The 13103-nt window shown below is 63.6% G+C and overlaps 7 protein-coding genes across 7 annotated transcripts; 3 read left to right on the top strand and 4 right to left on the bottom strand.

Annotated features, from left to right (window-relative positions):
• Nucleotides 1-128: 128 nt before the first annotated feature.
• Nucleotides 129-1698, top strand: MJAP1_001073 (uncharacterized protein; the record flags this gene model as incomplete). Its single annotated transcript, XM_060265039.1, has 5 exons — nt 129-158; nt 181-272; nt 295-374; nt 397-1645; nt 1668-1698. 5 exons carry the CDS (start codon nt 129-131, stop codon nt 1696-1698), a joined length of 1482 nt encoding a protein of 493 aa, XP_060121022.1.
• A 70-nt stretch (nt 1699-1768) lies between these two features.
• Nucleotides 1769-2584, bottom strand: MJAP1_001072 (uncharacterized protein; the record flags this gene model as incomplete). The annotated part of the gene is made up of 3 exons (XM_060265038.1): nt 1769-1796; nt 1832-1881; nt 1904-2584. 3 exons carry the CDS (start codon nt 2582-2584, stop codon nt 1769-1771), a joined length of 759 nt encoding a protein of 252 aa, XP_060121021.1.
• Nucleotides 2585-2748: 164 nt separating this feature from the next.
• Nucleotides 2749-4475, bottom strand: MJAP1_001071 (uncharacterized protein; the record flags this gene model as incomplete). Its single annotated transcript, XM_060265037.1, has 3 exons — nt 2749-4288; nt 4311-4394; nt 4417-4475. The coding sequence occupies 3 exons, from the start codon at nt 4473-4475 to the stop codon at nt 2749-2751; spliced, it is 1683 nt and encodes a 560-aa protein (XP_060121020.1).
• A 50-nt stretch (nt 4476-4525) lies between these two features.
• NAM7 (ATP-dependent RNA helicase) lies at nt 4526-7315 on the bottom strand (the record flags this gene model as incomplete). The annotated part of the gene is made up of 1 exon (XM_060265036.1): nt 4526-7315. The coding sequence occupies one exon, from the start codon at nt 7313-7315 to the stop codon at nt 4526-4528; it is 2790 nt and encodes a 929-aa protein (XP_060121019.1).
• A 37-nt stretch (nt 7316-7352) lies between these two features.
• Nucleotides 7353-9307, top strand: MJAP1_001069 (uncharacterized protein; the record flags this gene model as incomplete). Its single annotated transcript, XM_060265035.1, has 3 exons — nt 7353-8870; nt 8893-9196; nt 9219-9307. 3 exons carry the CDS (start codon nt 7353-7355, stop codon nt 9305-9307), a joined length of 1911 nt encoding a protein of 636 aa, XP_060121018.1.
• Nucleotides 9308-9356: 49 nt separating this feature from the next.
• APL4 (clathrin associated protein complex large subunit) lies at nt 9357-11878 on the top strand (the record flags this gene model as incomplete). Its single annotated transcript, XM_060265034.1, has 2 exons — nt 9357-9751; nt 9775-11878. The coding sequence occupies 2 exons, from the start codon at nt 9357-9359 to the stop codon at nt 11876-11878; spliced, it is 2499 nt and encodes an 832-aa protein (XP_060121017.1).
• A 7-nt stretch (nt 11879-11885) lies between these two features.
• Nucleotides 11886-13064, bottom strand: HYM1 (Hym1p; the record flags this gene model as incomplete). The annotated part of the gene is made up of 7 exons (XM_060265033.1): nt 11886-11910; nt 11933-11978; nt 12001-12316; nt 12339-12398; nt 12421-12493; nt 12516-12730; nt 12753-13064. 7 exons carry the CDS (start codon nt 13062-13064, stop codon nt 11886-11888), a joined length of 1047 nt encoding a protein of 348 aa, XP_060121016.1.
• Between the last annotated feature and the right edge of the window lie 39 nt (nt 13065-13103).

The following is a 13103-nucleotide window of genomic DNA, read 5'->3' as shown; positions in this document are numbered from 1 at the left end:
CGGCCTAGGGTCGTTTTCACGGCAAGCGGGGTACACTATGGCTCCCTGCTTCGCAAGGACCTATGGTATGAAACGTGCATGGTGAAGATCCGTGCCACGTGGCCTACCCGATCCTCCTGTTGGCCACGATGGAGTCGGACGTGCGCCGTGCGAAGAAGGTAGGCAACGGCTCTGACGCAGATCCTTGACAAGTTCTGCCCTCCGGGGTCGGTCAAAGGCCTCGATAAGGTCATTCCGGCAAGCGTCATGCGCAAGGCGAAGGGAATTGCGATGTATGTTGCGGGTCTTACACAGCTTTACGGTCTACCGTATCGGGTTCCTGATGAGTGCACGGGCCGGCACCGGTGTCGTGCTCGCGAAGCTGCCGAGCGGAGGTAGGTGCTTTGGCTCATGCAGATTGGTCGCCTCCTACGGCGATTGGTATCGGCGGCCTCGGCGGCGGATTCAATGCCGGCGCCGAGATGGTCGATTGTTTGATTGTGCTCAACTCGCGCGCGGCGGTGCGCTCCTTTATGTCGGTCGGATCGCTGCAGCTCGGCGGTAACCTTGCTCTGGCGATCGGTCCGCTTGGGCGTTCCGGCGAGGCGAGCGCCGCGATGAATGCAGATATGAAGATGGCCGCCATGTTTAGCTATAGCATGAGCCGCGGCCTCTATGGCGGTGTGACGATCGAAGGCACCGCGCTTTTGGACCGCCCTGACGCAAACGCGACTGTGTATGGCCGCTCGATCAAGCCGGATGAGATCCTCAAAGGCGACGTCGATGCGCCGCCGTTTGCCGTGCCCCTGATGACGCGCCTCGAGGAGATTACCGGCGACGGTACTACGGCCGACACAGAATCGTTGCAGAGCGACTCGGCGTCGGAGCTGAGCGTACCGCCCGGCAGCGCAGCAGCGTACGCCCCTCGGACGAACCGCCGCGCGGCGCCGCGTCCGCCGACGTCGTCCAAGCCCACTCGTACTGCGGGCATGGACGATCTGGATCGCCAACTGCAGAGGACGAGCATTTCGAGCGAGTACGATAGGCCGAGCCAGTCGCGGGCGTCGTATGCGCCGCGCCCACAGGCCTCGGTCGACTCGTATGACTCGTTTGCGCGCGATGCGCCTGCAGCCGACGAGCCCTCGTCCGGTCTGAACTCGTACGCGCCGTACAAGAGCCGCCGCCCCCGCCGCCCGATACGGCCGGAGCCCGAGGACGAGTGGGAGCCTACCGCTAAGCCCGGCTCCGACGATCCATTTGCGGACCCTTTTGAGAAGCCTGCGGCGCGTGCGCCGAGTGCGTACGCCCCCAGTGACGACACCTCGTCGTTCGCCCGCGAGAGTACGGCATCGTACGCGCCGTACAAGTCGCGCAGGTCTAAAGCCCTAATTGATCTAGATCAGGACGAGGAGGATGAGGACGAGGAGCCCCCAGCCCCCGCACCTGCCCCCGCACCCGCCTCGCAGCCCCCTTCTTTGCTCCCGACCGAGCTGCTCGAAGGCGACCTGGTCGTTGCGCTGCACGACTTCGAGGCGCAGGAGCCGAGCGACCTATCGTTCAAGCGTGGCGACATTATCCGCGTGCTGAAGCGAACTGATAACGAGTCGGACTGGTGGACCGGTGAGCTGGCCGCAGCCTTTAGCAGCGAGAAGCCCGAGTCGGGCATGTACGTATCACTACTCACGCAGGTTCCCCTCGAACTATACCGAGCCACTCTAGAGCTTATGACCGCCGGTCTCTTGGACGACCTGCGCAACGTAGCGATCGATGGTCGCTTGATCGTAGCCAATCAAGGAGATGTGTACGCCCGCGTTCCACTGCGTTAGGAGGGCGACGTACCTTGGGGTAAGACCCCACGCGAATCTCGTCCTGCTTTCCGTCGCGCGTGAGGCGTTCCAAGAGCTGGGTGAGTAGGGCGACGTACCGGACTAAGTGCGCTCTCGGGCTGGTTCACCTGGACGAGGCAGCGAATCGGCTTGCGCATCGCAGGGTCGAGCCTGAGATAGGACTGGAATGCGAGAAGGAGCCCCTCAAAGATGCGCGGCACGCCCGGCAGCACGCACACGTTGCCGTTCACGCGCACGACCGGCACCCAGTATTCGCGCGTGGGAAAGATGACTTCGGCGCCCTTGGGGAAAAGCGCCATGCGCTCGCGCGCACGCACCACGTCGTCCGGGACGTTGGTCGTGCCAAGGCGGTGCGCGGTGCCCACCTGCATGCGGCGGATCGTCTCTTGGTCGTGCTCGAGCGCGACGTTTCCAAATGCCTTGGCAAGCGCCTCGTACGTGATATCGTCGGGCGTCGGGCCAATGCCGCCGCTGGTAACGACCCAGTCGTACTTGCTCGAGAGGCGCCGTGCGGACTCGGCGATCGTCTCTTGGTCGTCCGGAATGACCTCGACGTGTTTCATTTCGATGCCGAGCTCAAAGCACAGTTTTGCCAATTTGTTGCTGTTGGTATCCAGCGTCTTGCCGTTGAGCACTTCGTCGCCAATGATCAGGCACGCGGCCGTGCGCACGTACGGTGCGTCTTTGGTCACCGCCTCGACCGGCGTGGGTTCAAAGAGCGGGGGAAGCACGTCGCTTCCAGCTGTGGTAGACGACATCCGAATCGATACTCGCGCTACAGGAATCACTCGAGAAGCAAGAGGGCGTCGGGCAAGCAAGGCAGGGGCGATCCAGCGTCCGACGACCGTTCGCATCCCAAGGTCGGAGCCAACCCGCTCCCGGCCGAGTCGCGCACAGGCCAGGATTCGCTGCCTCGTCCTATTTACTTGGGGTTCGCGCGGTCGCGGAGGAAGCGGCGCAAGATCTTGCCCGAGGCGCTCTTCGGCACCTCTTCGATGACCACGACGCCGCCGCGCAGTTTCTTGTGGTTTGCGACGCGCTCGCCGACCCAGTCCACGACCTTCTTGGCAAACGCCTGCTTCTCCTCCTCGGACGCTGTCTTGGCGTTCAAGACGTTGGGGCGCGGCGCGACGTACGCACGCGGCAGCTCGGTCGCCTGTTCCTTGTCATTGACACCGACCACGGCGACGTCCGCAATGTCGGGGTGCGTCAGGATGAGCGCCTCGAGCTCAGCCGGGGGCACCTGGAAGCCCTTGTATTTGATGAGCTCCTTCTTGCGGTCGACAATGTACAGGTGCTTGTTTTTGTAGATGGCAATGTCACCCGTCTTGAACCAGTGGTCGGGCGTGAGGCACTCGTCATTGGCCGCCTTGTTGTTCAGGTAGCCTTTCATCACGATACCGCCCTGGACCCACAGTTCGCCCGGCTTGCCATTCTCGCCCTGCTCGTGAGCGACATCCTTGCCGTCGTCGTCCACCAGACGCACGCGGCAGCCCGGAACGACCGCGCCACACGAGCCCTTGTGCTGGCGGTAGTCTTGGTGCAGCGAGTAGGTCACGACCGGCGACGTCTCGCTCAGGCCGTAGCCCTGCGTGACGTGCAGGTTGGGCAGCCGGCGCTCAACCTCGTCACCGAGCTCGGAAGAAAGCGGCGCAGCGCCACACAGAGCAATCCGCAGAGAGCTCAGGTCGTAATTGGACACGACGGGGTGGCGCGCGAGGCCGAGGAGCATCGGCGGCACAACCAGCGCGAGCGTCACCTTGTACTTTTGGATCGCCGCACAGAACACCTCGATGTCGAAGCGCGGCACGACGACCACGACCATTCCAGTGAGGAACGAACCAAGGACCGTGAGGTTCAGACCAAAGATGTGGAACATGGGCAGCACCGCAATGGCGACCTGCAGGTCGCCCACGTCTCCCTGCGAGCCGAGGCGCAGCGTCTCAGTGCCGACCTTTAGGTTGTCGTGCGTGAGCTGCACGCCCTTGGGCTTGCCGCTCGTGCCGCTCGAGTAGACGATAAATGCGACATCCTCCTGCGAGTTGCGCACACGCACCGTGGGGAAGGTCTTGTCGGTGAGCGCTTTGAGGAAGTCGCGCTCGCCCGTCTTGAGGTCCGCCACGGAGTCCGCATCATCCATCAGCCAGATCGCCGGCTGGCCGTTGGGGCGGGTGAGCGAGCGCTGCGCCTTTTCAATACCTGCACGCACCGTCGGAACGATGGCAGGGAAGACAAAGGCGGCGGAAATCTCCGAATCCTTCAGGGGATGCACCAGCTCGTCCGCCGAATAGATCGGGTTCAGCGGCACGGCCACGAGACCCGCGCGGAGGATACCGAGGGTGACGGCCGTGTACAGCGTCGAGTTCGGCGAGATGATTGCCACACGCTCGCCCTCCTTGATATCGAGCGTGTTCCGCAAAAAGTACGAGACCTTGTCGGCAATCTCTACGATGGTCTTGCGCCTGTGTCAGTGGGGTGACATACGTGACACCTTTCCCATCCAGGCGGTACTGTGCGACATCTGAGTCCTTGCAGCCCGACAAGTTGCACGTAATCCAGTCATAAAGGCTGTGTGAGCACCACAACGTACTTTCCCGACGCGGTCTGCGCAGGGACGTAGGGAATGTCCGATTCCAGGATTTGGGCCATGGTGGGTGTCTAGAGGATTCTGCGGGGTGAAACCCCACGTGCGGGGAAACTCAGAAAAATGATGTTACGGAAGTGTGCGCCGCGGGCGTAGGCGGCTCGGAGATATCGTCGTCTGCAACGGACGCCTGGCTCTTATAGCCGTGCAGGCTTTCAAGGTCCGCGTCATCGTCCTGCAGACGATCACTTTTCGAGAAAGACAGTGGCGGCGCGCCGATCGCCGCGGCGCCCCACGCCGCGTGCACATCTGTAGGCGCCCGGGCGCGCCGATCGCCAGACGGATCGGCTGGGCGCTTACGCTGCCCGCGCACGTGAGGTGGCTGACTCGGGAACTGGATCATCGAGGGCTGCATGTTGGAGAGCGGCCCCTCGACGAGGAGCTGCTGCTCCTTGAAGTGCACAAGGAGATAGTACCATAGGGGGTTGCGGCTCAGCACCTTGGGATTGCCGATAATGATTAGGCCGTAGCGCGCACGCGTCAGCGCGACGTTCATCCGGCGGGGATCGCTCAAGAAACCGATGCCCTGGCGTTCGCTGCTGCGGACGCAGCTCACGAGGATATAGTCTTTCTCGCGCCCCTGGAACGCGTCGACGCTCGCCACCTCGACCTCGCGGTAGAGGTCCTTCCGCAGGCTGCCGTGCATCTGCATGTGTGTAAGCAGGTAGCTGCGCTGGCCCTCGTATGGCGTCACGATACCGATCTGCGATGGGAGTACATTCGACTTGAGCAGCGCCGTGACCATCTTTTCCACAGAGGACGCCTCGGTCCGGTTCAGGAACGAGGTGCCACTGCCCGAGATCTCCTCCTGCCCGAGGTCCTGGCGGAAGAGCATCGGTGTGCTGGGCTTGGGCCACGGGTAGTCGACGCCGCGCTGGATGCGCTCCTGTGCCGTGACGCCGTTTTGTAGTGCACCGTCGTAAAACATGTTGCTGGGAAACTCGGACAGGCAGGGGTGCATGCGGTACTGCACCTCGAGACGCAGCGGGCGGTGGCCGAGGCGGATGAGGCGCTCAAAGAGGCTGTTCTTCATACCCGCAAGTGCCGCTTTGCGGTTCATAATCACCGGGCCCAGCTGCTTGTGGTCGCCGACCAGCACCACCTGCTTGCACCCGTGCACGATCGGGATGAGCGACTCGGGCTCGGTCGCCTGCGTCGCCTCGTCGATGAGCACCGTGCGGAAGGTCATATTCGTAAGACGCACGTCGCCCGTCCCCGAGCACGTCGTGCAAATGACGTCGGCGGCGCTGAGAATGTCGCGCTCACACGCCTTCATCATCGAGCGGTACCGCCGCTCGTCGCTCGTGCTCAGCTCGCCGTGCTCCTGCTTCATCCGCGAGAGCTTGGTCAGCTCCGGCGAGGTGCAGGCCTTGGCGAGCTGCTCGTGCAGCGACAGGAAGCTGACGCGGCTGCTGATCGCCTCACGGCTGCGCGCCATCACACGCACTACCTTGAGGCCAGTCTGATGCAGCTTCTCGGTGAGCTGGTCGACGGCAACGTTTGACGGCGCACACACGAGCACCGGCCCGGGGTTCATCTGGCTCAGGTGGTAGACGATCGTCGCACTGGTCACCGTCTTGCCGGTGCCTGGAGGCCCCTGGATCAGGCTCAGCGGGCGCGAGAGCACCGACTTGACCGCCTGCACCTGCGAGTGGTTCAGCTCCGGCAGGCCCGGCACGGTGAAGCGCGCGGGAAACTCGGTGCTGAGCATGCTCGGCGGCACCGGATGCCCCAGAATTACGCGTGAGATGTACCCGCTCATGCTCTTGTTCTCCATTGCAAACGAGCGCAGCGCAAGCTGCATGCGGTCAAACGTCGTGCCCTTCCACACGAACTCGGTGGTAAAGTTGTGCGTGCACTGCGTCGGAGCGCCCGTGCCGCGGCGTAGCTCAACCGCCACCTCGGTCACGGCGTACTGCGGGACAGAAACGACCTGCACCAGTGACTCCCATGGCGCATGGAGCTCGCCGTGGTACTTGAGCTTGATCTCGTCGCCGACGGCGATGCGCACCTCGCCACTCTCGAGCTGCGGCAGCTGGAGCCAGGCAATGGGCCGCTGCGGCCGCGTCGTGTCCCAGCGCACCACGACGCCGTGCTGCACCTGGCTTTCGCGCAGCTTCTTGTCGTACTCGGCCTCGATGGTGATGAGCGGCGAATAGATCTTTTGGTACTCGTACGCGTCCACGTACTGTTGCTGTGTCTTGGCGACCGCTTCCTCGACGTGGTTCGTCTGCAAGTCTGCCACGGTCGCACGCTCGTTCTCGCGCCAGAGGTCCTCGAGCATGCTAATCTGTCGCGCGCTAATTTGACGCACGTTCTTGGCCTGATCGTTGGAGGGCACTGCGACAAACCACGGGAGAAAGGCACGGTCCTGGATAAGCGGGGACCACTGTGCCGTGTCCCACTGCATGTCCTTCGATGAAGGCGCATGCGCACACGGATTCCGGCACAAGAGCACGACGACCGCATTGCCTTTGGCAGGGATAAAACCGAGCAGGAAAGGGTTCTTGGAGCCACACGAGTAGCATTCCGGCACCGTATCGCCGAGTGGCGACTCGGGGTGCAGGCGCACGGCCTTGTGTCGCGACCGCACAAGGTGCGTCACGATATGCGACCCGGCAGTGCTTCCGCGCCCGTTGCAGAACCACTTGTCGCACTGCGTGCACTGCACGCAGCTCCGCACGTCCGCCAGGCCGCAGTATGCACACGCGTACGGCGGCTCGGGCTTGGCCGCCTCGGTATCAGAGCCAGGATCCAAGTCCGAGTCGTATTGCACGCCTTCGAGCGTCAGCTCGTGCAGCCGCTGCTCGAGCGCCGCCTCTGCAGCACGCGCCTCGTCGTCCATGGCAAAGCCGCACGTGGATGTGGAGGTTGTCCAGAGCATGCAGCGCAGTGCCTCGCAGAGCAGCCGGCGGTCGGCGGCCTTGCCGATGGGCGCGGGCGGGCATCTCCCGTCGCGCGGCGTGGGTCCCTACGCGCTGGTAGATCAGTCAGAAGTGACGGATCCCCTGTTGCAGGACGCGATCGAGCAGGAAGAGGCGGCCGAGCCTGACGCTGCCGAGGCAGACGAGCTCGCCTGGCTCCAGGCGCTGCCGTGGTACCGGCGGCCGCATCCTGCGTGGCTGTACCCGCTGACGCTGGTGTTTGCGCTGGCGGGTGGTATTCTGCTGGCGCCGCGCATGGAAATGTACCTGTCGCTGTTATGCGACGAGATGGGCATTGAACGCGGCCCGAGCTCGAGTGGCAAGGCGCATATCCCGTCCCAAGCGTGCCGCCAGTCGCCGGCGGCGCAGCGCCAGCTCTCTATGTTGCAGCTACTGATGCTCATTACCAACGGTGTCGGCTGCGCGTTCTCCGCGGGCTTTTGGTCGCGCATGTCGGACCGCAAAGGGCGGACGCGCATGATGATGGTCAACGTTTTTGGCATTTTCGTCATGGACGTCATTGTGCTCATCGCGTCGACTGTGCCGCTGCACCAGCTGCCGTTTGGCGTGTACTTTTTCGCGATCGGCTCGACGATCGAGGGGCTGCTCGGTGGCTACTCGGCGGTGAACGCGATGAGCCAGTGCTACATTTCGGACGTGACGCCGAGCGGGTCGCGCGCGCGTCTTTTTGCGCTCATGTCGGGCGTGCTGTTTGCCGGCGTCGCGATTGGGCCGACGATCGGTGGCCTGCTTACGGTCGCGACCGGCGACGTGACCGCCACGCTGTGGATCGCGACGGTGCTGCACGGCGGCATCGTCGCCTTTCTCCCCTTTTTCCCCGAGAGCCTCAACAAGGCGCGGCAGCGTGCCGCCGAGGAGGATCACAAAGAGGCGGAGCGGAGTGCGCCGGATGTCTCGTGGACCGAGCGCTTGCGTACCGCCGCGCTTGCGCCGCTCAACTCGCTGCGCATCATCATGCCCGAGCGCGCCCACGAGGGGTACACGGCCGTCCCTGGGGACGAGCACAGTGCGCCGGACGAGCACATCTCTGTCCCGTGCAAGCACCCGTCGGGGTCGTGGGACATTAATATGCTGCTCGTGTCGATTGCCTACTTCCTCGAGTCGGCCACGATCGCCATTGTGCCCACCAAGATCCAGTATGTACAGCTCGTGTTCAACTGGGACTCGGAGATGCTCGGTTTCTTTATGAGCTTTACGGCGCTGACGCGGATGCTGATGCTGGTCGTCTGTATTCCCCTGTTTATTCGGTTCGTGCACCGCCCCCTCGCCTCGATCGCGCTGCCGCAGGACGCGCAGATCGAGGCGCACGTCGACGTCCCGACCGAGCTCGACGCGGACGGCCGCGCGGTGCCCACCAACCCGCCTCGCCCGTGGACGGCGAGCGACCGGCGCGTCGAGCAGCAGTGGGCACAGCGCGCAAAGCTGATGCGCCTCATACACGACTCGCGCATGGACGTACGTACCCCAGCTCACCCAGATGCGTATCGCGATCGGCTCGTGCCTCATCACCGCCTGTGGCTGTGTCATTACAGCGACCTCGCGGAGCGCGTGGCTTTTCTTTTTCGCCATCTTTGTCACCTCGATCGGCGGCGGGGTCGGCTCGGCCGTCACGTCGCTCGGCCTCGCGCTGATCCGCAACCCCAACGAGGCAGGGCGCCTGTTTGGCGCATGGGCCGTGCTCAGCACCGTCTCGAGCTCGATCGTGGGCCCTTTTCTGTTTACCTTTACTTTTAGCCAAAGCGCTGCTACCGCCCCTTCGCTCGTATTCTACGTGGTTGTTGGTACGTCACCCGTCTCACCCAGCCATGCAGCTCCTCGCGGCGCTCGCGCTGCTCATTGTCCGCCTGCGCTCGCCCGCGAGCCTCGCGGGGCTGCCGCCCCGCCCTGGATAGTCACGTGATAGGTACACGACGCCGCGCGCGGAGCGCTTGGACTTGTCGGATGGCCGCCTTTTTCCAGAAGCAGCAGCAGGTCGCGGCGCTGGATCCCCGCCTCGGCGGGCTGATGGCCAGCGCAGGCCTGTACAATCTGCGTGCTTTGATCAAAGGCGTGCGTGCGTGCAAAACCCTCGCGGACGAGCGGTCGCTGCTGCAGAAAGAGAGCGCTGCGATCCGCACCTCGTTCAAGGACGACGATGCGTTTTTGCGGTACAACAACCTGTCGAAGCTGTTGTACATCCACATGCTCGGCTACCCCGCGCACTTTGGGCAGATGGAGTGCCTGAAGCTCGTGGCGTCGCCGCGCTTCACGGACAAGCGCCTCGGCTACCTTGGCATCATGCTCTTGCTGGACGAGAACGCCCAGGTGCTGATGCTCGTGACCAATGGGCTGAAGAAGTACGTTTTCTAGGCTAACGCAGCGACATGAACCACTCGAGCATGTTTGTCGTGGGCCTCGCGTTGTGCACCTTTGCCAACATCGCCTCGGAGGAAATGTCCCGCGACCTCTGCAACGAGATCGAGAAGCTGATGGGCAGCGCCAACTCGTACATTCGCAAGAAGGCCGCGCTGTGTGCCAAGCGCATCGTGCGCAAGGTGCCGGACCTCGTCGACCACTTCCGCGAGCGCTCGCTCCAGATGCTCAGCGACAAGAGCCACGGCGTGCAGCTCTGTGCGCTGAGCCTCGCCATCCAGATCTGCGAGACGGAGCCCGCGGCGATCTCCGACTACCGCCGCGCGACGTCGGCGCTGGTCGCGACGCTCAAGAACCTCTTGTCGACCTCCTTTTCACCGGAACACGACGTGGCAGGGATCACCGATCCGTTCCTGCAGACCAAGATCCTGCGGTTCCTCCGTGTGCTTGGGCGCGAGAGCCCAGAGGTGTCCGAGGCGATCAACGACATCCTCGCGCAGGTCGCTACCAACACCGAGGCAAGCAAGAATGTCGGCAACGCGATTCTCTACGAATGTGTCTTGACCATTCTCGAGATCCAGGCGGATTCTGGCCTGCGTGTAATGGCGATCAACATCCTCGGCAAGTTCCTTGGCAACCGCGACAACAATATCCGCTACGTGGCACTTAACACGTTGAACAAGGTCGTCTCGATCGACACCAACGCCGTGCAGCGCCACCGTGCGACGATCCTCGAGTGTCTCCGCGACGCGGACATCTCGATCCGGCGGCGCGCGCTCGAACTGACCTACACGCTGATCAACGAGAGCAACGTCACGGCGCTCATGCGCGAGCTCCTCTCCTTCCTCGAGGTCGCAGACGTTGAGTTCAAGCTGAACCTCACGACGCAAATGTGCGTCGCCGCCGAGCGCTTTGCGCCGAACAAGCGCTGGCACATTGACACGATGCTGCATGTGCTCCGCGTCGCGGGCAACTACATCCGCGACGAGGTGCTCGGCTCGTTCATCCGCCTCGTGTGCCACACGCCCGAGCTCCAGGGCTATACCACGCAGCGCCTGTACGCTGCGCTGCACAACGACCTCTCGCAGCACTCACAGACGCTCGCGTCGGTGTGGGTGCTCGGCGAGTTTGGCGAGACGCTCCTGGAGCTCGGCTCGTTTGACGACGACGGCACGCGCCGCGACGTGAGCGCCAAGAGCGTCGTTGACCTCCTCACCTCGCTCCTCGACTCGATCTACGCCGACGAGGTGGCGCGCGAGTACGTCCTGACGGCGCTCGCCAAGTTTTACACGCGCATTGGCGACCGTGTGCAGCAGGAGCGCATCGTGAGCCTCTTTGCGCAGTATAGCGACGCGGTCGACGTCGAGTCTCAGAAGCGCGCGATCGAGTACCGCGCGCTCCTCCAGCGGGGCGAGATCCGCGCCGGCGTCCTCGAGACGATGCCGCTTCCCGAGATCCGCCAGACGATCCTCGGCGCAGTGAGCGAGACGAAGCCGGTCGGCTCGACGCGCGCCGACCAGGACGCGCTGCTCGATCTGGCGGGCGGCGACGCTGCGCCGCCCGCCGCGGCGCCGAAGCAAAACACGCACGAGCTGCTTGCCGACATCTTTGGTGGCGGCGATGCGCCGCCCGCCGCGGCTGCGCCGCAGAAGTCGTCTACGAGCGACATTCTCGGCCTGTTTGACGCGCCCACGCCACAGCCCAGCGCGAGCGTCGCGCAGACGACCTCTGCCCTGCAGGACCTCGACATCTTTGGCGAGAGTGCGCCGGCTGCCCCGACGCCGCCCGAGCAAGAGGCATACAATAGCCATGGCGTGCGCGTCGCCTTTCGCGTGGACAAGAGCACGGCACAAGAGGTGCACCTCCAGGCGCGCTTCGCCGCGCAGCAGCCCATCTCGGGCCTGTCGTTCCAGGCGGCGGTGCCCAAGAGCCAAAAGCTGCAAATGTTCCCGATCACCTCGTCGAGCATCGGCCCCGGCGCCGAGGCGACGCAGGCGATGCAGGTGACGGGCGCGATCACGGGCCCGCTGCGCCTGCGTATCCGCCTTGCGTTTACTACGGAGAGCGGCGAAGCGGTGCGCGAGCAGGTCGACTGGACGCAACGTGCATAGTACATAGCTATGGCCCTTTTGCCGGGAGTGTGCTGGGTAAGCCGGGCGACGTACGCAATGATTTGCATCACATATTGGCGCTCGTCGATGAAGGACTCGTCTGCGTAAGCTTCGCGACATACCGCTGCGATCTCGCTGGAACTCGGACAAAAAGGTGAGGAGCCGTGCGCGGTTGCGCTGGAGGATCGCCTCGACCCCCGGCGACTTCTTGGGGTTCGCGACAAAGACCTTGAACACGTGAAACGCCTCGAGCTGGATGTTCTTGCTGCGGTCGCGCAAGAGGTTCATGATGCGCTTGAGGTTGCCGTCGTCGGCCACGTACCGCAGCATCATCTGGTAGTGCGCACGGTCGACAAGCATCTCGCCGAGAAGCTTGAGCGACTGCCGCTTTGCAACGTAGCTCGTCGAGTCGAGCAGGTGATTGTACATGGCAAAGAACTGAGTGAGAAAAGGGACGTACGTGCTCGTAGTTCTGCGCAATGTACTCGGCCGCGACGCTCTTGTGCCGCACGAGCGCTTCCTGGGTGAGCAGAGCGACGTACGCGAAAGTTGGCAAACGCGTCGCACGACACGCCAAACGAGCTCGTGTCAATGTAATTGGGGAAACGGTAGAAGCTGCGTCAGTCGCGGTACGTACTCCTCCGAGTACAGCAGGATCTTGGCGAGCGCCTCGTGCTGCAGCATCTCGTGCAAGATCATGCCGGTATTCAGCGCAATGTCCGCGTCCTCGTAGCCACGCAGCGCAAGCAGGACAATCGACGGGTTAGAAGAGATGTACTCGACCGTCGGAAGCCGTGTCCCAATGCTCCGCTGCAGCAGCACGGTAAAGATCTGCACGACGTCCTTGCGTGCCTGGGTAAGACGCGCGACGTACCTCGAACTCGAGCCGGGGGAGGATCACGAGCAGGTACTGCATCAGCCGGTCCTGGTATGTCTCCTGCGCAAACTGCGCCACAAGCTCAGGCACGGGCTCGTTGCCGGCCTCGCCATAGAGGATATGCTTCGCCTGCTGGATGCTCTGGTAGAGCTCCTCGCCGACCTTGCGGCGCGTCTCGGCACCCACCGTCTCGCTCAGGTGCAGCGTCCCGTTGCTGAGCTGCACGACACCGAGGCGCGCGATCGCCTCGCGCATGCTGCGCGCAAGCTCATGCGGCGTGCGCTGCTTCGCCTTGAACAGGAAATTCATAAGGAACCCCCACGCGCCGCGCCGCTTTGGCCTCCACTG

This window comes from Malassezia japonica, chromosome 1 (genome assembly GCF_029542785.1).
Source record: "Malassezia japonica chromosome 1, complete sequence".
NCBI lineage: Eukaryota > Fungi > Basidiomycota > Malasseziomycetes > Malasseziales > Malasseziaceae > Malassezia > Malassezia japonica.
The sequence above is the reverse complement of the archived record's forward strand: the minus strand, read 5'-3'. Positions and strand labels throughout refer to the sequence as shown.